We start from the raw sequence: 21,264 nt of genomic DNA, 5'->3' as shown, positions 1-21,264 counted from the left end.
ACCCAATTTACACCATGAATCGTATTTTCCAGGGTGACAATTTTCGACGAAACGACGGGTTTGCAACCACGCGCAGCGTTAAGAAGGTATACCTCTGAGAAAACAGCGAGGAGGGTGTAGGAGGCAGACGCACCCACCCCCACCGGCAGGGCCACAGCGCGTTGCCGACCAGCGGCGGCTCGTCGAGCAGCCCCTCTCCGCCCTCCTCGTCGCCCAGTCCCACCCCCCCGCACACTGCTTCGTTTATTTATCGCGCTTAGCCCCAGCAGTGTTACCCCACCCAGTTTCGCAGCTACTGGCGATTGTACTAAGCAACAGTAGCGGCATTAAGGCAAGGGGAATACGGGACAAGTTTTGCTATGGTGCAAGGTTAACCGTAGGGTCGTTAGGTTGACAGTAGTTGATTAGATAGGTAGGGTTGTTGTCCTTGTGTTATTTCAGTTCAAATTCAAATAAAAATCTTTATCAGTCTTCCAAAAATTTTTATGAAATATAAAGTATACAGGTGTGGTAAATCCAAAACCGACCATAGGAAAACGTGTTACGGACAGAGAAACGTAGATGATTGCATGCGTGGGACAAAGACAGAAAACGAAAAAAATACCAAGTAGGCCATATTTTCAGTACGCTGTTGCCAAACGCCAAGTATCCAATAGAGTCGACAAAATTAATTTTGTTGTTGGATTATTCCTAATTTATTATAGTCGGTAAGTGTGAGCTGTATTTAGTCCGATTTCTGTCAAATTTGTTTAACGATTTGAATGAAATTACTTATTTTTCATTTAGCAGTCGAATTGCTGTAGCGTTACGAGACCTCCCTATTGTAGTATAGTCGGATTTTTACCTTTTGAGAATGACGTCATCTTTTTACATCTTTGTTTCTCGCATATCAAACATGTGAAATAAACAATTTTAACAAAAAAGGCACATTATTAATTTTGTCATCCTGTCAAATTAAAAACGTTGAGATTTACTGTCACTTTGATATAAACAAATATCAAAGGTATAAAAATGATGCGCTACAATGAGCAAGCCCAAATGCTAGTTCTAAATGTGCTGCTTTTTTTGGAGTACGAAAAGAAACAGTTTCCAGATGTCATCCCAATTGATCATCAGTCACTTCTGAACACACTAATTTTTCAAAGCATTTGTAGGTTAAAACTTGGGGTCTAATTCCAGACATGCGTGTTTTTTCACCTGCATGACGTCATTCTCAAAGGGTAAAAATTTGACTATAATATTTCATCTGTCATCTGCGATTAAAATCTAACCTCAAATCCAGTCGGTAAAATCAGTCAATTTGACAACACTGATGCAAAATTATGGCCTACTTAAAATTTTTGGAGGTGTTCTGTCTTTGTCACGCGCATTCAATCATTTATGTGTCTCTGTCCGTTACACGATTTTCCTAAGGTCGGTTTTGGATTTACCACACCTGTATATGCACAAAGTTAATTAACCTTATTTCTAGGATACCATCTGATTCTTTTAAAAGTTAATTTGGAAATTTAGATGTTAAATTATTTTTAAAGAAATTAACAGACTGGCTCAATAAAATACTAATTTGGTTGCATTTATCTTAAGACATGCCAAAGTTGTGAAACTTCCTATGTAATACTTATTAAAATTTACAAATGTGACAACAACCATACCCTCTCATTTCCAGCAAACGAGCGTAAATAAGTTTCCAAAACAAAAGTAGCTGATAGGTTTAGAGTAATTTTTAATTAAAAAAAAAAACAACAAATAGGTGCATAGAAATATAATAACGTTCCAATTGGAAAGTGATTTGTCTCTTTTTATAACCCTTGTGTTTTCTAAATAATAAGTCATCAAGACAGTATAGAAACAACGTCGTTTTCGATTAATTTAAAAAGTGATTTAAATTCAACCTGATAACAAGAACAAAACATTTTCCAGTAGGAAAGAATATAGTTTTTGGGTTAGCTTTAGGCGAACCCAGAGGACGTAATCTCAATGATTAATAAGTGCTTCTTATTGATGTGTTAGATAAGAATATCGTGTAGAAATAGGTTGTTATAATTTTAGCCAGATTGTGATTAGACTGTATATTTTTTTGTATGTCGTAATTTTTTTTTTAATTACGAGGTGCAGTTTTTCTCTTACAAAATGCCTTTCACCTTCGAAATTTAAGGTGTGTTAATTTTTGCATCTAGTACTGTATATAAGACTGAGAAATACTACTCCATTCAAGTCCACTTTAGCGTATAATATGTACTTGTTTTGGTTCTATCCTAATACCGTTAAATTGTAAGTTTTTGGTACTTCCATGGCCATTTATCGAGTTCATTTAGAAGTACCCGAAGCACGTCGCAAAAAGCACTTAAAAGTCAATTAGTTGGTGTTAATAAGCATTCGAGGCTTGATTTTTTTTAATTTGTTTTATATGCTCACTAGTTGTAAAACTAACTAAAATAGGGCCATATAGATGCTTCCATACATACCTACCTACTTAAAAAATCTTATAACAAACACCTGTATATTTCTAAAGCAAGTACTTCTATATGAATATTTAGAGTTTTATATATAACGCCTGTTGCTGTTATTTTTTCTTTTAATTGAGAGTGAGAGATTACGCGAATCATACCAAATAAGATTTAAATATGTAGCTCAGTTTTTTACTTTATTACCTTTAGCAAGGAGTGATGTCTTGTACGTATTTTGCCTGTGATTAAGTGTTTTATTTGTTTCGTATTTCCGATCACCAGGTATCACATAGACAAGCTTTAACAAACTGGTGTTCACTTACTCACTACTTTATACAGGATGTTCATTATTAGTGGATTAAGTCGAGAGGATGACTAGAATAGAATAGAAATAGAAGCGGTCAAACTTATTCCAAAAAAAAAAATGTCACGTTTAAATTTGGCAGAGTTTCGGAAGAAGATCTGGAAAGAAATCCTGAAAAAATGTCTTTTTCTTCCAAATTACCACAAAACTCTAGGAATTCTAAAATAGTCTCAAGTCAATATTATTAATTAACTTCTATCTAATCAATTACTTTGTAATTGTTTTTTCTATTCTCGTACTTCTCTGAAAAACTTTGAAAGTATCCACTACAAATAGAACAGCCTGTATATTATTCTTTTTTAAAACCAAGTGCTTGTACCTTTTATAAAATTCGTGTAGTAAGTTAAACAAAAAGTATACAGTTTTTTGCACTGAACGAATTGTACATAAACCTTGTTACTACTGAGGATTTTCGTAACTTTTGTATAGTATATAAAATATGACTAAAAGTCTGAATTTTGCAAAAGATTGTAAATTTTACGTAGCGTTACCGTTTCTTCCCCGCTGTGCGTTTGAAAAAAAAACCGCCACATTTAAATATAAAAATACTGTACAAAAAACACTGTAATTTTAAAAGTCTTAGTTTTGTAGTTTTTATTGATATAGTATGACTAGTCAAAATATTTTAATATACTACTATATCACCAGCGACTCTCTACTATTATAATATAGATTTTTAAAAAGCATTCTGTAACAAATAATTTTGAAAAAGTAAAAATAATGGACTGTATTTTAGATTGCAAAAGTTATCGCCACTCTATTAACTACACAATTTTGACCTTAACATAGAGCTTTTCCCCTTTTAAAATGGGATAATAATAAAAAATAAAACCGCAGAAGCAATTGAGTTCAATCTCAAGCAAAATTTATATCTTATTAAGGCTAGAAAAGGAATTTTTCCTTAACTAATGTGAGATAATTTTAGATTTATTCCATAGCTCAGAGTAGAGAAAGAAATGTGGCCACTCTTTAATAAGCAACTCAAAACACAACAAGACTTTGACTGTAATAAAACTTTGTGGTCACTAGGGACTAGTTTTAAGTATTTGCAAAAAAAATTAAACCATTGTATAATGTACTGATTCCGGTGCTACAAAAACACCGGATGTTTGCCTAATAAAGCCTTTAGCATATTTATATAATTACATCGTTAAGAGTGCAGTTACATATTTATATTAAAAAAAAACATAAAACATTCCATATATAAAAAAAATTATGACGCGAAAGTACGGTTTACATTTAGATACTATTTCGAAATAATTATTTAAAAATAAAAATTGTCAATATATCTTAGAATATGTTTGAAAAAAAATATTAACAATTCTAAATATAGATTTTAAAAACAGTGCTGCGATTGATAGTTGTAATAAATAAAGTTAAGCCTTTCGCAGAATGTATATTTAAAAATTCTTTAGGGGCTGGGGGGGAATACGACGATTTGCAATTTGTCCAAAATCGTTTTTTTATACTCACTTAAAAAAAAAAGATTTGCGTAATAATGAGTTGTAATCACAATATACAAATAATTATTATAAATACTGTAACATGTAAGGCTAAAGGTTTTGTATATTTTCATCATTTTGGACAAAATGTATAGCAACCATTTAATAATATTGAATTTAGAAACAATATGTATTCTTTAAATAGAAATAAAAAATATATAATTACTAAAAACCAGTTTTTCAATTATTCCAATCAAATAGTTGTTTGATAACAAAATCGGCTTAAAATAGTTGAATAAAATTGTAATTCACTCTGTCTCTATAGCCAGGATGCAAACCTTTGTATGAAATTAAATAACTAGGATAAAAAGATGCATCCTCGTACTTTACTGTAACTGACATTGCCATGTTAGTTGATGTGTATGAAGGGGCAGGCGGAATAACCAAAGAGGAGTAACCAATACAGGAAGGTCCAACACCATCAAGTACATGCGCCATTATCATCACTTTACAAAAATTGTGTTTGTTTTCTGTATGATAAAAAGTTGCATAAAAAGGTTTATTAGCAAAAGATATTCCTTTTCCAAATTTGTGTGTCTTCACCTGTAACAGAAAATTAATACCATTAATAATGTGAACCACCTAAACATAATAAGTTTCAAATGGAGTTCTTGGTCATTGTAGCTCCCTACCCAACCTTTGACAAAAACAGCATTATTTAAATTATAACCACTCTTTAAGCACTTTGCAAAAGTTAGCAAACCAAATTCTGGAAAGTGAAGATAATATAGCCAAAAAAATGATATTACTATATCTAATTAGTACTAGTAACTTGTCATAAAACTCTTCCACTTGGGCACATCACACTCAAGTTTACTTTTTATAGAAATGTTTTATGAAACTGATATGATAAACAATAAAAAGCTGACTTGGTAGTTATGAATAAAAACAAGCTTGCAAAACTTGGTTTGTATTTCAGCTTCAGCAATATTTTATTTTGTGCTTACCTATGCAAGTAAATGTATCGAAATACCCAGTAAAAGAATTACTTAAAACAAAAAAGGAGCCAAAATGTACAAGATCCTAGAATCAAATACTGGCTTACCTTTGCTTTATCAAAATTCCAGCAACAAATATCTGGCAAAAATTCCTTTTTGGTACCATGATACATAATTGACTCACCTACCTCAATATTATTGTAATACCATTTGTATTTGGCTTTCAACAATAAGTAATGCAGATGAAGAAAAATATTATTAATTTTAAAAATAAATTCAACATTAAAATATGTGTTGTTTCCTTTAGAAAAAAGTTTATGTACTTTCTGATACTCATCAGATGTGGCAGTTAGTCTGGTCAATGTATAAGGCTTTTTTAGAAACTCATCTACAGGATAATTTGCACTGAAAGCTCTAGCTAGGTCTCGAATTAGTTGATGGTTTGAGTGCACTTTCTGGATTGGGAATGGTTCAATAATAGATGGGTACAATTTTTCTGTGTGATCCTGCAGTTTAAAATGCAACAGGTTGTATAGTATATTGGCTTGTTGAGTCTCTAGAACACTCTGTTTGAGTTTGGTATTCTCACAACGCAATGTACATTGTTCTATAACTTGTTGCTGACCTAAAGTAGTTTTATTAATGGATTCCCTGTTTAACAAAGTTTGTCTCAGAATGGTGCTGTTTGAATCCAGTAAAATATCACTTTTTTGATTTTTTTTTATGTTTAATACATTTTGTTCAGGAACTATTGTGGTATGATCACACAAAATATCACCTTTTTGAATTTCTTCCTTGATCACATTTGCTTCAGATAATGTGCTGTTAGAATCCTGTAAAATATCATCTTTTTGAATTTCTTCTTTGATCACATTCGCTTCAGGTAATGTGCTGTTGAAATCCTGTAAAATATCATCTTTTTGAAATTTTTCTTTGATCACATTTTCTTCAGGTAATGTGCTGTTAAGATCTTGTAAAACATCACTTGGCTCAATTTCTTCTATGCTCACATTTGCTTCAGATAATGTGCTGTTAAGATCTGGTAAAACATCACTTTGCTCAATTTCTTCTATAATTACATTTGCTTCAGATAATGTGCTGTTGGAATCCTGTAAAATATCATCTTTTTGAAATTTTTCTTTGATACCATTTTCTTCAGGTAATGTGTTGTTAAGATCTTGTAAAACATCACTTGGCTCAATTTCTTCTATGACCACATTTGCTTCAGGTAATGTGCTGCTATTATCCTGTAAAACATCACTTGGCTCAATTTCTTCTATGATCACATTTGCTTCAGGTAATGTGCTGTTAATATCTTGTAAAATATCACTTTCCAGAATTTCTTCATTTAACACATTGGCAGCAATTGTGGGTTTGGACTCGGTAAATGTTGAGTTATGTAAATTGTTACCTTCTTGGTTTACCACAATTATTTCTTCAAGAGGTGCCCCCTTTTGCCTATTAAACCATTCTGATATCCAGCATCTTAGAACGTTATAAATAATATGGGCCCACAAAAACATAGTTACAAAACAGGAGAAGTTGTGAAACCGCATTTTCCCAAAAAAGTTTCTAGCTTTTTTTAAGCAACTTGATATATAACTCAAAATTAACATATAAATTAAAATTGCACTTTTATTAACTTGATTAACACCCACTAAACCTACAATTTTCTGATACCTCTTATCATCCTCTTATAAATGTGTAGGTAATCCACATAACACTATTTAAAACTAAACAACATAAATAACAGAAACAGATATATAACTTTGGTATTAAGTTTGAAATGGGGGATTTTTAGAATGGTAACATTGGTAATCGATCGTCTAATTCTCGGATTATGTTTCCATCTCATTCTCCCTTTCCCAGGAGACAAAACTATAAAAAAGGACAACAAATATCAACTGTTTAAAGGAAACAATTTTGAATTGATGTGATTGTAATATGACATTTAACATTTAGCTCAATCTGACATGTGACAGTCGACATGAACAAATTAACCTAAATGTCACAACAATAAACAAAACATGAACAGAAGTTTTTAAAACCATTTAATAAAAGAACATTTTATAGTCAGTGTAAAGTACTAAATTAATTTTTTTACTAAAATACAAAATGCCGACTGTAATATTGCTGGACGTATCTTTATCAATGACTAGACCGGTCCAACTTTCCGACGGGACTGAAACTACCAGGAAACAGCTTGCTGTACATGGAATAAATGCATTTTTGGATCATTTAAGTGTTCACTCAAAGCTGGAATTCATTTCTTTGGTAAGTAATCATTTTTTAAGTAAAATATTGAAATTTGAAATTTTGTCAAGCGGTGTTGTCGGGTTTTAGTGATAGGGGCCTAGTGCAATCTACAATCAAAATGAAAGGGTTACATTACCTTAACCTTAATCAAGATCAACACCGAATATTTTTTTTATACCAACCACCATTGCAATTTATAATAAATTGAATCTCCTATTTATCCACATTCCGCTTTCATTTTCATTTATCTTTTCATTGATGTATTTTTCTTTTCAGTTTACATGCAACACTGTATTTTTCATTTGTGACTTGTGACATTGACAATATTGATTGACACAGCTTAGTCGTTGCCAACAAAACGTACAAAACTGAAAGTTCCTGTTAGTGCAATGTTGCCAGTTGTAGACAAAATGTTAAAGATTAAAATTGTTTTGTATCCTACTAAATGTTAACCCACACTTCCTGCAATTGATTTGAACTAATACATTTATATAAGCTTTTGTTGCTACAAACAAAACTAAGAGACTGTAATAAATCAAAAAGTTTTAATCTTTGGCAACAGTGCAACCGGTTTAAAGAGACGAAGCTGTTGCCAACTTAAAAACTAGAAAGTTTCCTTTTTGTTCTGGGTTAATTTGACAAAATACCATGCGGGAAGTTCCAATGTTAGTTTCCAATTTTAATTTCGATTAATCGATCAGTTCAGTTTAACAAAATTACACACGATTTTACTGCATACTAGTGGCCAAATCCCCAGTGTCCAAGTGCAAATCCATCGACGAGATAAAAGCAGGTTATGATCCAGTACAACCATGGGTGAAGCAAAAACAGCTTTAAGTACCTCTTGCCAGACTGTAGCCGTCCGCTACCGTTTTGTATTTGAAAATGTTGGTGGAGGAGAACCCGTACTTAAGTTCCAGTCGCATCCTGTTATTCAGTTGGAAGTGGAAACGCCAGAAGCAGCTGCTGAATCACAACCTGAACTGAAAGCTGAAGAAATTGAGTATACTGACGACGTGAACTACCTTAGGAGTTTGGACCCCAAGGATTGGAAGTCACAAGATCATTATCAAGTATTAGGGATAGAGTCTTTAAGAATCAAAGCTACAGAAGATATTATCAAAACAGCTTATCGAAAAAAAGTTCTAAAGCACCATCCAGACAAACGAAAAGCACTAGGAGAGGAAATTAAACCAGATGATGATTATTTCACCAACATTACAATGGCATATGAAACCCTGGGAAATATACAGAAAAGACGTGCATATGATTCAGTTGACCCAGAATTTGACAACAATCTACCAAGCAACTCAGAACTGAAGAAAGACTTTTACAAAGTGTTTAGTTATTATTTTGATTTAAATTCACGTTGGTCTGAACGTCCAAAAGTGCCTGAACTTGGGGATGAAAATTCTAGCAGAGAGCAAGTGGAAAAATTTTATTCTTTCTGGTATGACTTTAAATCTTGGCGGGAGTATTCATATGAAGATGAAGAGGATAAGGACAAGTGTCAAGATCGTGATGAACGCCGTTATGTAGATAAGCTGAACAAGGCAGAAAGGCTAAGAAAAAAGAAAGAGGAGATGTCTAGGATTCGCACTTTAGTTGATTTAGCCTACAATAATGACCCTAGAATAGCCAAATTTAAACAAGAGGATAAGGACAGGAAGCTAGCTGCTAAAAGAGCCAAACAAACTGCAGCTCAACAAAAAAGGGAAGAAGAAGAGAGAGTTCTGAGGGAAGTACAATTAGCAAAAGAACAAGTTGAAGCAGCTGAAAGAGCTAGGATTGAAGCTAAAAGGCAAGAGAGAGAAGCAGTAAAAAAAGCCATTAAAAAAGAAAGAAAACTATTCAGAGACACTTGTAAGGCTAATAACTATTACTCAGAGGGAAATGAAAAAAGTCTCTATCACATTACCACTGTGGAAGCAATGTGTGAAGTTCTAAGCTTAGAAGCTTTGGAAGAATTAAATAGAAACATTAAAAACAATGGAAAAGCTGCATTTTTCAAAGCTTTGGAAGAACATGAAAAAAAGAAGCTTGAAAATGAAAGACAAGAAGTGTTGAATGCAAGCAAACAGAAAAACTTGGATGATAAAAATAGTGCTGTGATAACCATTGCCCCTGAATGGAATGAAGAAAACCTTCAACTTCTTGTAAAATCTGTCAATTTGTTTCCTGCTGGTACTAACCAACGCTGGGAAGTTATAGCCAACTTCTTAAACCAGCATGGATCTTTTAAACCTGAAAGTAGCAAATTTACTGCTAAAATGGTGCTTGCCAAAGCTAAAGACCTACAAAGCACTGACTTCTCTAAAAACAATCTCAAAGAACAAGCAAACAAAAAGGCATTCGACACTTTCAAGAAAGACAAAAAAACTGTTCTGACTGTGGATGAAAGTGGTATATCCAAAAAAATGGAGGAGGTCACCCTCAATGGCAAACAAACTAATGGAGTTCTGAAAACTCCATCACAAACTGAGGTAAAACCAAAAAGCGGCAGTGAAGAAAAAGAGGAGGCAGTCAAGACTGAAAAATTTGTACGTTTTGATGCTCTGCCTTGGACAGCAAGTGAACAGCAATTACTGGAGCAAGCCTTAAAAACATATTCAGCTTCAACACCCGAAAGATGGGAGCGCATAGCTGAATGCATACCAAATCGTTCAAAGAAAGAGTGCATGAAGAGGTATAAAGAACTAGTTGAGACCGTCAAGGCCAAAAAGGCCGCTCAAGCTGCTGTAACCACCAAATAATGAAGTGCGACAATAGTATTGGCATTACCTAAATTTAGATAATCTTACTGACATGTAACAAATTGTAAATTTTAATATTATTGACTATTGTGTTGACATCATTTCAAGAATAAACTTTTTTCATTTCTATGTTGCTTTATTTTCTTTCCTTAAAATTGTTTTCAGCTTTGGCACTAAAAGTTTGTTATATAGATGGCATTTTCATCACTGTATGAGGAGAGATGTCCATTTACAAGAGATTACAATGTGATAAAGGCTGAATTAAAGAATATTGAAGACTATGACAAAACTTGTATAGAAACAGCTCTACATGGCGTTAGTCAAATGGTATTAGGAGAATGGGGAAATAATACAGCTTGTCAAGTAAGTATAAATAATATAATCAATGTGGTATAAAAGATGTTGAGGTTTTAATTATTTTCACAACTCTTCTGATAAAAAAAAAATGTTTTAAAGGTTTCTTAAGAGAAATTTTGTATTTCAGTTGTCTTTTGATTGGTTTTATTATTCTAGATTGTTCTGGTCACTGATGGCAGTACAGGAATAGGCTCCATGTCTTTGAAGGAGTCTTTAGCCACAATGAATCACAGAAATGCCAGTTTACTACCTTTTCCACTGCCGTTTGCATTTCCAGCCAAACTGCATGTAGTTTGCGTTGCCGGAGCCAATGAACCTAACGTAATTAAATGTAGGATATTTTTATTATAAAGAATTATTAATTAGATATAGCAAAATAGCTTTTAAATCACTTAAATCTTCCAGCTGGTTTTTAAATAATGTTTTAGATTAATGCCATTTAGTACATACTTTCTTTCTACAGCAAAACCTTTATATCAGCGACTAATTGACTTAAGCGGTTACGACGGATCCATACAAATTCCAGATAATATACAGAGCGAATCAAACGTCATCAATGTCTTTCAGAAACTGGCTGAAGAAATGTATAGCTCTTTTAAAGGAGTCCTAAAGTGCGGAAATTTAGAGTCTAAAATTATTTTATCTCCGGCACCTGTGGTAATAATTATCATAACATTAAATCGATTTTTTGGATAAAAGTGTTTCTGCTTTACAGGCGTACACGAAAACAACCGATTTTAGCGCTCAAACCTTCACAATCTCCAATTTAATTGAAGTGCGAGGTTTTATACCCATCGCGGATGTCGGTTCTCCAATGGCGGTTAGTAGACACTTGATTCTCCCCAGCAGTGCCCACAAACTTGAAACCAAATCAAACGAAGTGGATTTGACTGAGGATAGTACAAGCGACGATGCCAGTACTCCTTCATTTTGCGTGCTGCTTCACGGCGCTTTAAAAGTGGAGAATATGTCTGCTTTGGTTACAGTGGGAGAGAATTGGTTTGGATTTATTTATTCTTGGGCCGACTCTAAAAAGAAGAGTAACCTTATGATGACTGTGTTAACTCCTGGATCAGATGTAATACCCTGGTAAGTGTTATAATTAAAGTTGGATTTCTTTGATTGAAATAATTTAGGCTGGGTGATTTGAACGATTTGGGTACCGCGGACTTATTCCCGTCCGATCAATTGGGCAGTTTTCCGATTAAACCCACAGAGAAACGGAGTTATTCACAAAATGGTGTAGTGTGGATTAGACAGGCCGGTTTGCAGTCTGATATACAGAAAATTCTGCGACACGCTCGAAAATTGCCGGAAAAAACTCAACAATTTTATAAGGTAATGCAGGTGTGTGTAAGGCGTGTATGTGTGTTCTACCATTAACATTTAGGTATATCAAATTTTGTCTTTCAATTTTTTATGACACAAGACATGATATAAGATTTAAACCTCAGTATATCACTGTAAAAAAGGAATATGACAACATTTTATTAAAATCAAGAGCGGATAGTTATAAAAAACAAATAGAATCTTCTGACAATAAAAATAAATGTATGTGGTCAATTTGTAATGAGATATTGGGGAAAACTCAGTGTTGGCTTCTTGTCGTTGGTCCCTGATATATTGGAAAATATGCAGCACACGGAGTTTAGTTGTAATATAATCCCCAATAGTGAATCATTTCACTTCAAACCAATCACTGAAGAGGAACTGTGTGATTTTTCAGCAAAATTAAAAAACAAAATAACAAGTGGTATAGATGAGATTCCTGCAAGTATAGTTAAATTGGTACTACCACATATATCCAAGCCACTAACATAATAAATAAAAGTCTCAAGCAGGGATGCTTTCCAGATCAGTTGAAAATTGCTCAAGTTAAACCGATTTATAAGAAAGGTGATAAAAATGAAATAGGAAATTACAGACCAATAAGCATCCTTCCAGCCTTTTCAAAGATTTTTGAATTGGTTTTATACACACAGCTAACAGATTTTTTTATAATGTGCGACCTCTTCAGTGGTTATCAACATGGCTACATTGCCGGAAGATCAGTACAAACAGCAATTTTTCAGTTTACAAGTCATATCCTTGAACACATAGAAAACCATAAACTAGGAATACGTATATTTTTAGACTTATATAAGGCTTATGATTGTGTAGATAAAGAACTATTATTAAAAAAATTAGAACTCTATGGAGTTAGAAGTAAGGCCCTAAGATTGTTTGATTCTTACTTATCTCATAGGAAACAACAGGTTAAACTATTTAGGGACAGCAAGCCATACACATCAAATATAAAAGAAAATCAACATGGAATAGCCCAGGGCAGTATTCTGGGGCCACTACTCTTTGTAATTTACATGAACGATCTGAATTCTATAGCAAAAGAAAATGAAAAAATCGTCAACTTTGCTGATGACACAAATTTACTTGTAGGTCAAGAGGAAATCAGCACTTTAATTCAGTCTGGAAAAGATCTGTTTATTAGGACCTCTGAGTGATTTAAAAAAAATAAATTAGCTTTAAATATGGAAAAAACAAGTGTGATTATATTTTCAACAAAACAAGGTACATTTGAGAAACCTAATGAAATACACCTTCTCACTGACAGGAGCCAATTATTACTAGCCAAGAACACAAAATTTTTGGGAGTGCAGATTGATGAATTTCTAGATTGGTCTGATCACATAAATGTTCTGCTAGGCAGGTTAAACTCAATTTGCTATGGAATTCGAATTGTCTCCGGGTATCTGAACCTGACGGCCCTTAAAATATTGTACTTTGCCAACTTTGAATCGATTATGAAGTATGCAATTATGTTTTGGGGTAGAAATACATCAATACAGAATGTATTTGTAATTCAAAAATAGGCAATTAGATTAATGTTCAAAATAAAATACAAGATTCATGTAGATCCATCCTTAAAAAAAATAAAATAATGACAGTTTATGCAATTTATATATATGAGTGTCTCATCTTTCTTAAAAAGAACCAAAACCTATTTAATATCAAAGTCAATCATACATACAACACAATGTATGTATTAGTTGATAATGTACATTGTACTCTATCCTAATCACAATTCGAAATAAAGTCTGTTTATTATTATTATTATTATACAGGGTTATTCACGTTATAGGACACGGAAGATTGTGACAACTATTTTGTTCTTAAAAAATCTTTTAGGCCTATAAAAGTATCTTTTAAAATAATTTCTTTATATGTATTTTTTAACCTCAAAAGTTTTTTTTCAAATGGAATATGTACTATTTTATTGCAGGTTTATTTAAATTTATCAAGGTTTAATACGTCTTTACACTTTCTCAGATATTTGTTATTTTGTAAAAATGTAGAACAAACTGTAAGGTTTAATCACTCAATCTGTGTTTGTAGGTACACATTTTTTTCTAAATTTTTACAAAATAACGAGTAATCTGAGGAACTGTAAAGTTTAAATAATGAAAATAATTTTAAAAGATACGTCCAAACATTAAAACTTTCATCACAATATTTTGTGCCCAATAACGTTAATAGCCCCCTGTATAATTTACTTAACTATTTTTTTCTCCTTTTTTGGTGCAGGAATTGAACAGACTACGAAAAGCCGCAATTTCATTGGGATTTCACGATCTTCTTACCGGATTAGCGTGCATTTTTGACCATGAATGCCTACAACTCCCAGGAACTGCCCATCCAGACTGTGCGTTGCAATTGCAACACGCTGCTGAGCTACTTAGAAAGTCGCAAAACAGGGACATCAAGTTTATTTTAATGCCGTTACAAACTTCATACAATTCATCCTAAAAGTAAATTAAATAAACACACATTTTTTGGGGATATAAATTTATTTAAATTTGCAGAAAGTCTCGCATGGCACGTTTTACGTCAGGAACAGCAACGTAGTACAGCAAACCTCTTAAAATAATGCCGGCGTAGTGAAGCATAGTTTCGTACACACTATTGTAACTATAATCTTGTCTTTCTAAAACGAAAACATTTTCAACAGTCAGCATTAAATTTAAATAATGTTTACGAACCGACGTGGACAAGTAAACCACTGTTAAGAGAACACTGGATAGTAGAAGAAATCTGATTTCCTCATACTGTTTAGCCAAAACATTATTAGAGTTTTCTTTAGTGTACTTTACTAGCTTACCAACTAATATCAACAAAGAAATTACTAACAGTACAAAAGGCAATAAAGCACTAAACGTGAGTCCTAATAACTGAGAAACCTTACTATAGTTATTCTCCAACATTATGCAAAAAGTCTTTTTCTGAAATCCAACAGTGGTCGACAAAACGTAATCAGGTAAACCTAACGAGAGACACAACACCCACACACAAATCACCGGAACTAACACTGGAACATCACTTTTCCGTCTCCCGTAATTCATGCTTTTGTGTTCGCTACTGCTACTACTAACCAAACATTCACTGCTCGAGCTGTCGTTGAAACTTGTTAATGGATTGCGGTTGTTCTTCACTGCCTCAAGTTTGTGCAGGTTCCAGAAAGTAATCACGTGCGCATTGAAGCATATTAGTAAATAGGCGACGAGAGAGTTGGCAAATAGTTCGGTTCCGCGATAGAACATGCAGATTTTGCTACCAAACTTCCACGTTTGGTAGTAGGTGGTGGTCAGTTCCATTGTTCCTGCCAGCGCCAAAATTAAATCTGCCGAGCTTAGCTGTAGGATGACTGTAAGAACGCCTGAAACAATTTTTTTTATTTTAGAAATCCTATAATAATTAGTAAATAAGTTATATTTACATTACTATTGTGGTATGAGTATTTTTATAGTCACGAGTAGACTGATTTTCCCATTTAAAATTGTTCAGTTAATGGACTTTGCATACACGAGTTTCTGAGTTATTTCATACAGGAGAATAGTGGCACTTTAACCTTAAATATCTCAGAAACTTGTAGGTATTAAAAAGCAGAATCGAACAGTATAATAATATACAGGGGGTTGGATTTAAAATTATTTAGTTTAAGGACTTTGATGCTCTGAACAACTAACAGCTCAGAATCTGTTATAAAGCACATTGTAGGCAAATTAAAGAGTCGCATCGTATAGCTAGGAAAAAGTAACAATGTTAAATGTGCTTTTAGTTTTGGGATATCTCTTCAAATAATATAAACGAGATATTATAATAAAAATTTAAATTTTTTTCAATCAAAGTTTTTTAAAATGCCATTAGGTTCAGCTTTAAATTGCGCAACTTTACCCCAATTTAAACTTTTTCGATATCCCAATGGTGAGGGTCGAATTTGAATTTCCCTGTGAGTTCAACATCAAAATAGGGCAATATTTTATATGTAAAAATATTGCTAAATTCCTTATTTTTAATTTCACTTACCATTTCTTTTGCATCTCATTAAAACTAAACAATAGATCAAATTAACGCTCCATCCAACAAACAACACTCCCAAAAATGTGTAAGCTATCCACCTGGAACACACTCCATCGTGTTGAAATAAAAACTCGTTATCGCCACTTTCATTCCTGAAACTATCCGATCCATTACGTACTAAAACCGCACTATCATTACCATCGGTACCACTCATTTAAACCGGTAACTGAACTACAGATACTGTTACGAATAGTACCAGAAGACTTTCTCGTGCAACTCTAAGGCGGGAAAAACGAGTACGCCCCGAATATTTACAGAACGGCGGCTAAATGCACTTATCCCATGATAATTCCGGCAAGCACAGAAATGCAACAAGACAAAAAGGACAAGTTTGAAATTATACGAACGTACCGCGAGGTTATTTGAGTTGTGACGGCCGTGTTTTTTTTTCGGCTTAAGACATTTGCCAGACGGTCATTATACCCATTAGAAGTAGGTCTTTTTTTAGTAGATAATTTATTTTTTGTGATTAACTAGAAGAAATTGGTAATAAAGTAGTAGTGCTACAGTTTTTTCTCTTTTTTGCAGGGAAGATTTTATATCTCTTATTATTATAGTTTCTGTAAAAAAATACAATAAAACCGGGATGGTAGTTTAAAGAAAAATTGATTCAAAGTTTAGAAAGATTGGGTTACGTTAATTTCCTGGATCAGTGTATGTAATTATAGACAATTCTTGACAAATACTAATAAAAAACATACATTTTTTTCTGTAAAACGTTTTTTAAACCCTTCAATTGTACAAATTTGTGTATTAAACTAAATCTTTACTTTAGTTAGTAACTCTTTTAATCTGATGAAAACAAAGTCATAAAATGCGTCTTTAACACTTAAACCCACCCTGTATATACAAACTAAATAAATTCCCACCGCCTCGGTAACTGATAAGATAACTCGTGTAAATTAATTTCGTGTAGTTGAACGGAAGTATCAATGTTTCTCTTAGTACCGTTCACACACGTATCACATTTGCTAAAAGCTCTCACAATAACATGTACCACGACATATGTACTCCATGTAAATTGCTGTCTTTCATTTTCTTATTGGCTTAATAGATTGATACAGGCCAGCTGCACCGTCATTTATCAGTGCAACGAGACCGATTTAAGTGTGTTGAATGTTTATATTTAAATACAAAACAGTATTTTGAAAATTAATTTTAACCTAATTTTCTGGATTATACCTATGTAGGGAAATAAAGAGAGAGGATTAACGGTAAAGATATTTCCAAAGTTTCAATCCATACTGTTTTTGTACAAAAATACCAAAAAAAAGTAAACAATTTTCTGTAAATTAGTTCAAGTATGCACCAACTGTGGAAAACTTTACTACGACAAATAAAATACTCCTGCTTAACAGAATCAATCTATTTTACCAGAGAAATTTGTGTGACAATTATCATATCTATTTTTCTTTTATAAATACTACTGGTACAAATCACTTTCTCGTCGTAATAAATGGCATATGATTGTTGCCACTAATATCTAAATAGACCGTGAGGTTTACTTATAAAAAAAATGTTCTGTAATACTTATTATAAGTAAACCAACTTAAACACATTCACAACAATGAAACAACGTAATAAAGAAACTAAAATATTGCTACTTTGATCATTATAAAAGTCTTTGTTATTTATCTAGCTTTAACTTTTTGGTTCTTCATTATATTCGAGCAAACTGTGTACAGTGCCGGAATGTAGGTTATCGCAAAATAAACAGACACCAGATAGATGCATATGGCTAGGGTTAATATCAGGTCGAAAACTGCTGGTTTTACACTAAAATAAATCATTAATTTTATTTCAATTTGCGCCTTCGATAGATACACCATTATACCTGTAGATGTTTATAGTCCCACTGGTTGTTCCAAAAAACTGATAGTCTGGGTCCCGTTTATCAGGAGTAGAATAAGTAACTTTAACTTCCCTAAGATATTTATTAAAATCTTCTTCTAGTGATGTCACTAACGCATTATCCTTAGAACTGAGTAACTGAGTTGATCTAGGTTGAGTAGCTAAGTATTCAAGCCAGGCTTTGACGTAATCTGGATTAACGTCCTAAAAAAAACCATCCTATGAATTTACATTTTGTTGACATTTTGATTGGACATACCCAGCTACCCCCAAATATCCCTCCTTCAGAAATATCATACACATATCTTCCCACAGCATCTACAACAATTTTTGCATTCCTCACCAGTCGATCAACATCCAAATTATCAGTATTATCTAGAATAGTTGATCTCCAGGGGTCTTTGTGACTTTTAATTGTGGATAAAGTAAACGCCGGTAATCTACAATGCAAACGTAACTTCAAGGAATCATCACTGAACATCCAGAAAACCTTCTAATGCTGTATCTTTCGTGCTCCCACGCTAAGATATCTTCAGCCAAATTGATTTTTTTGTGAACACCCTCAATTGAAACTTGAGGGTAATTATCGCCTATTGCCTTTAAATTTTTGTAGAAAACTGACGAGGCCGATCCCTCTTTAGGTGGCTTGGAGACGTGCATAAAAATAGTATCAGACGCTGTTAAAGTGTCCAAGCATAAAACGAATGTTGCGTCCTAAAATATGATTTTCTACCTACTTCTAAGTCTGTGAATAAACTACTTAGGGAAAAGATCGATACAGCATAATTTTTGGCAATTTTTGTATCTCTGAAATGCCTCAGCCAAATTTAATGGATAAAAAAAGTTTTAAGATCGATTTTTCTTCATTAATATACAAGATAAAGAAAAAGCCACATTCTTCTTTACCCTGTACATTTGTGAAGAAATTTTTTTGTTTATTAAATTCGGCTGAGGCATTTTAGATTGATCTTTTCCGTGAGCAGTTTAGTTGAAAATATTAATGGGTGAATCACAAACAATATGCAATTACATCTAAACTTGATAAATTAAAACACATTCAGTTATTGTCAACTCTTATAACCTGAATTAAAGATCCTTCAGAAGAATCCAGTTGATCTTCCAACCATTTTTTGCTGCCTTGAAAATTGATTTTGCCTCCACCAGACAATACAAATACAATATTATATTTTCCTTTGGTTTTAGGATCTGCATATAAACCAGACAACAGTCGTACTAGCTCAAGCAGTATGACTACACCAGAACCATTAGCGTCTGCTCCATTAGACAGTTCCTATTAAGTAGTTTCAATATTATAGACATTTGTGTGTCATAAAATACCACTTACAGGCGCCACTCCAAAACTATCATAGTGGGCCACAATGGCTATGGTGGGTACTTTGCCATCTGGCCGATAACCCGCTAAATGGCCTTGAATTGTGGCTATTTTAAGGTCGGATTTAGCTGTTGGCGTTGATGAGGTTATGACGATTTGATAGCCATTAGCGGCAACAGAAGAAAGTAAGGTTTCTGCAGCTGATTTCTTTTTATTGTTGTCATCAACACTGGTTGATAACTCAGTTATGATGTAATCTATTTTAGGATCAAACTTCAGGAAGTAAACAGGAATAGAAGTGTCTTGTTCATAGAGCATTTTGTTCTCCAGCAGCAAGTATTGCTAAAATAATTTGTATGGAAAATAGGTAGATTTACAGACAAATCATTATTATTGGTATAAAAGATATCAAATGGAAATAACATATTTTATAGCCCTCTAATCTTGACTTTAAGATGTTAGACAAATGATGTGTCCCTACTTTTCAATAGAAATATTTCTTATTACGTATGTGAATACCTTGGGAGTTTGCCACACCTTTGTTTGTTGTTGGTACCAATGATTTTAAAAATTTTGTACCTTTAAAATTTAAAGCAATTTGGTATGATTTTAAAGCCAAATCATTGCCACACCCATCCTACTTACTGATATGTTTCTTTTGTGATTTTGTTCATTTGCAACATGAAAACTTTCAAAATAGTGAGTGAATTGTCAAGAATATAGAAAATCAAAATTTTTTAAGGAATAAAGCCAAAAATATTATTATTTCTGAAAAATTGCATAAATCTATATGAAAGCAGACAATGACTGCTCTTCACCTTGACTTAATAAAAATAATCACCTGCTTTTCTTCTTGTGTTATATTAGAGACACTTTCAGGTAGTTCTACTATTAGAGCACCTGCTTTACTTCTAACATTGCGATACATATCAATTGTTAGGTCTTTTAACCTTGTAACTATACAATGTCTTGGCGTACTCCAAGTGGAAATTGACCTGCCTTCCAGATTAACGGCTGCACCACGACTTCCTGCAAATTGTTTTGGTAAAAAGTACAATTTCATACAGTCATTTCCTAATAGTGGTCAATTGTGCAATGATGGTAATTGGTAAATTTATACTTACCAAAAGTAACTCCATGTAAATCATAGTGTTGCATACGATACGCTGGGAATTCGTGGGCTGCCGAAGCGGGTGTTGCGGTGGAAACCAACATAAAAATTGGTAGAAATACCAAAATGTAGTAGGGCACATAGCCTTTGAAAAGTTCCTCAACTTCGTCCAGCCACATCTTTAATTAAACACCTGACGCGAACACTAAACTCTAAACGTTAATACAGCTTTTTTAGTCGATACTACTTGAAAGGTTTTATAAAAACCTTATTAAAATTAGGAATATTAATTCTATGAAGAATTAATCCCAAAAATCAGCAAATTGATAAAGTGAGGACAGTGAGGTTAACAACAAAATAAAACGTAGACGTAGGTTGTCAACTGTCAAAATTGTCATATTGAGAAACAATGATTTAAAAAAAGACGAACACATGTACTGCATATATTAACATAACCCTAATTTTTTGTTTTGTTTAACAGACATTTAAACTTTAAACCCTAAGAAATGGATAACAAATTTAAAGGTAAAGCTCTTTTAACAAGCTCTAATAAAGCAGACAACCTACCTGAAGAAGTTTTTCCAAAGAAGTCAACTCGTAAAGCGCTAAAACGTAAAATAACTCGAGATAACTGTGAAAACCAGATTCCCAAAAAGCCTAGAACTAGAACCAGTATTATCCAAACACTTGTAGGCGAAGCCAGCAGAAAAATCGGATACTCGAAAAAGAAAACTAAAACTACAGTGATAGAGAATGAGTTTGAGGGTGATTCTCAGGAGTCTGAGGTAATTTTTCCTCATATCTCAGCGACCAACTGGAAGCACTTTGAAGATACAATACTTCACAGAAATGTTGATAAAGTGACAAAAAAGCTAAACTCATGCAGGGCCAAGATGCAATTCGGAGAACATAACACCCATTTTACAGGGTTTCGTTT

At 33.2% G+C, this 21,264-nt stretch overlaps 6 protein-coding genes across 7 annotated transcripts in view; 3 read left to right on the top strand and 3 right to left on the bottom strand.

Moving 5' to 3' along the window:
• Sema1a (semaphorin 1a) overlaps positions 1 to 4,485 on the top strand; it is a 243,268-nt gene extending 238,783 nt beyond the window's left edge. The window contains exon 16 of the mRNA XM_081973758.1: positions 33 to 4,485. Within this exon, the coding sequence (XP_081829884.1) occupies positions 33 to 98 (66 nt within the window). The 3' untranslated portion in view covers positions 99 to 4,485. The remainder of the gene's footprint in view (positions 1 to 32) is intronic.
• Positions 4,430 to 7,090, bottom strand: LOC145725133 (uncharacterized). Its single transcript, XM_081973764.1, has 2 exons — positions 5,359 to 7,090; positions 4,430 to 4,856 (listed from the first exon to the last, which is right to left on the bottom strand). Exons 1-2 carry the CDS (start codon positions 6,865 to 6,867, stop codon positions 4,536 to 4,538), a joined length of 1,830 nt encoding a protein of 609 aa, XP_081829890.1. The 5' UTR covers positions 6,868 to 7,090; the 3' UTR covers positions 4,430 to 4,535.
• A 276-nt stretch (positions 7,091 to 7,366) lies between these two features.
• Positions 7,367 to 14,851, top strand: IntS14 (integrator complex subunit 14). 2 transcript variants are annotated; one of them, XM_081973768.1, is made up of 8 exons: positions 7,367 to 7,525; positions 10,453 to 10,623; positions 10,774 to 10,948; positions 11,081 to 11,274; positions 11,333 to 11,706; positions 11,754 to 11,955; positions 14,200 to 14,423; positions 14,478 to 14,851. In XM_081973768.1, the coding sequence occupies exons 1-7, from the start codon at positions 7,367 to 7,369 to the stop codon at positions 14,419 to 14,421; spliced, it is 1,497 nt and encodes a 498-aa protein (XP_081829894.1). In that variant the 3' UTR covers positions 14,422 to 14,423; positions 14,478 to 14,851. The 2 variants fall into 2 exon arrangements, with proteins under 2 accessions (XP_081829894.1, XP_081829893.1); XM_081973767.1 differs by having other exon boundaries at positions 11,754 to 11,964.
• LOC145725132 (dnaJ homolog subfamily C member 2) lies at positions 8,111 to 10,389 on the top strand. The gene has a single exon (XM_081973763.1). It carries the CDS (start codon positions 8,320 to 8,322, stop codon positions 10,258 to 10,260), a length of 1,941 nt encoding a protein of 646 aa, XP_081829889.1. The 5' UTR covers positions 8,111 to 8,319; the 3' UTR covers positions 10,261 to 10,389.
• Positions 14,282 to 16,581, bottom strand: LOC145725139 (uncharacterized). The gene is made up of 3 exons (XM_081973772.1): positions 15,979 to 16,581; positions 14,472 to 15,328; positions 14,282 to 14,423 (listed from the first exon to the last, which is right to left on the bottom strand). The coding sequence occupies exons 1-3, from the start codon at positions 16,184 to 16,186 to the stop codon at positions 14,418 to 14,420; spliced, it is 1,071 nt and encodes a 356-aa protein (XP_081829898.1). The 5' UTR covers positions 16,187 to 16,581; the 3' UTR covers positions 14,282 to 14,417.
• Positions 16,582 to 17,383: 802 nt separating this feature from the next.
• On the bottom strand, positions 17,384 to 20,673 carry LOC145725134 (BOS complex subunit NCLN). The gene is made up of 8 exons (XM_081973765.1): positions 20,341 to 20,673; positions 20,058 to 20,245; positions 19,229 to 19,558; positions 18,965 to 19,174; positions 18,374 to 18,597; positions 18,143 to 18,323; positions 17,867 to 18,087; positions 17,384 to 17,808 (listed from the first exon to the last, which is right to left on the bottom strand). The coding sequence occupies exons 1-8, from the start codon at positions 20,504 to 20,506 to the stop codon at positions 17,664 to 17,666; spliced, it is 1,665 nt and encodes a 554-aa protein (XP_081829891.1). The 5' UTR covers positions 20,507 to 20,673; the 3' UTR covers positions 17,384 to 17,663.
• Positions 20,674 to 21,264: the final 591 nt, after the last annotated feature.

The sequence above is a fragment of the Ips typographus genome, linkage group LG2, assembly GCF_016097725.1.
Source record: "Ips typographus isolate SLU linkage group LG2, UJ_Ityp_2.0, whole genome shotgun sequence".
In the NCBI taxonomy this organism is placed as follows: domain Eukaryota; kingdom Metazoa; phylum Arthropoda; class Insecta; order Coleoptera; family Curculionidae; genus Ips; species Ips typographus.
Note: the sequence above shows the minus strand (reverse complement) of the source record. Positions and strands in the feature narration are given on the sequence as shown.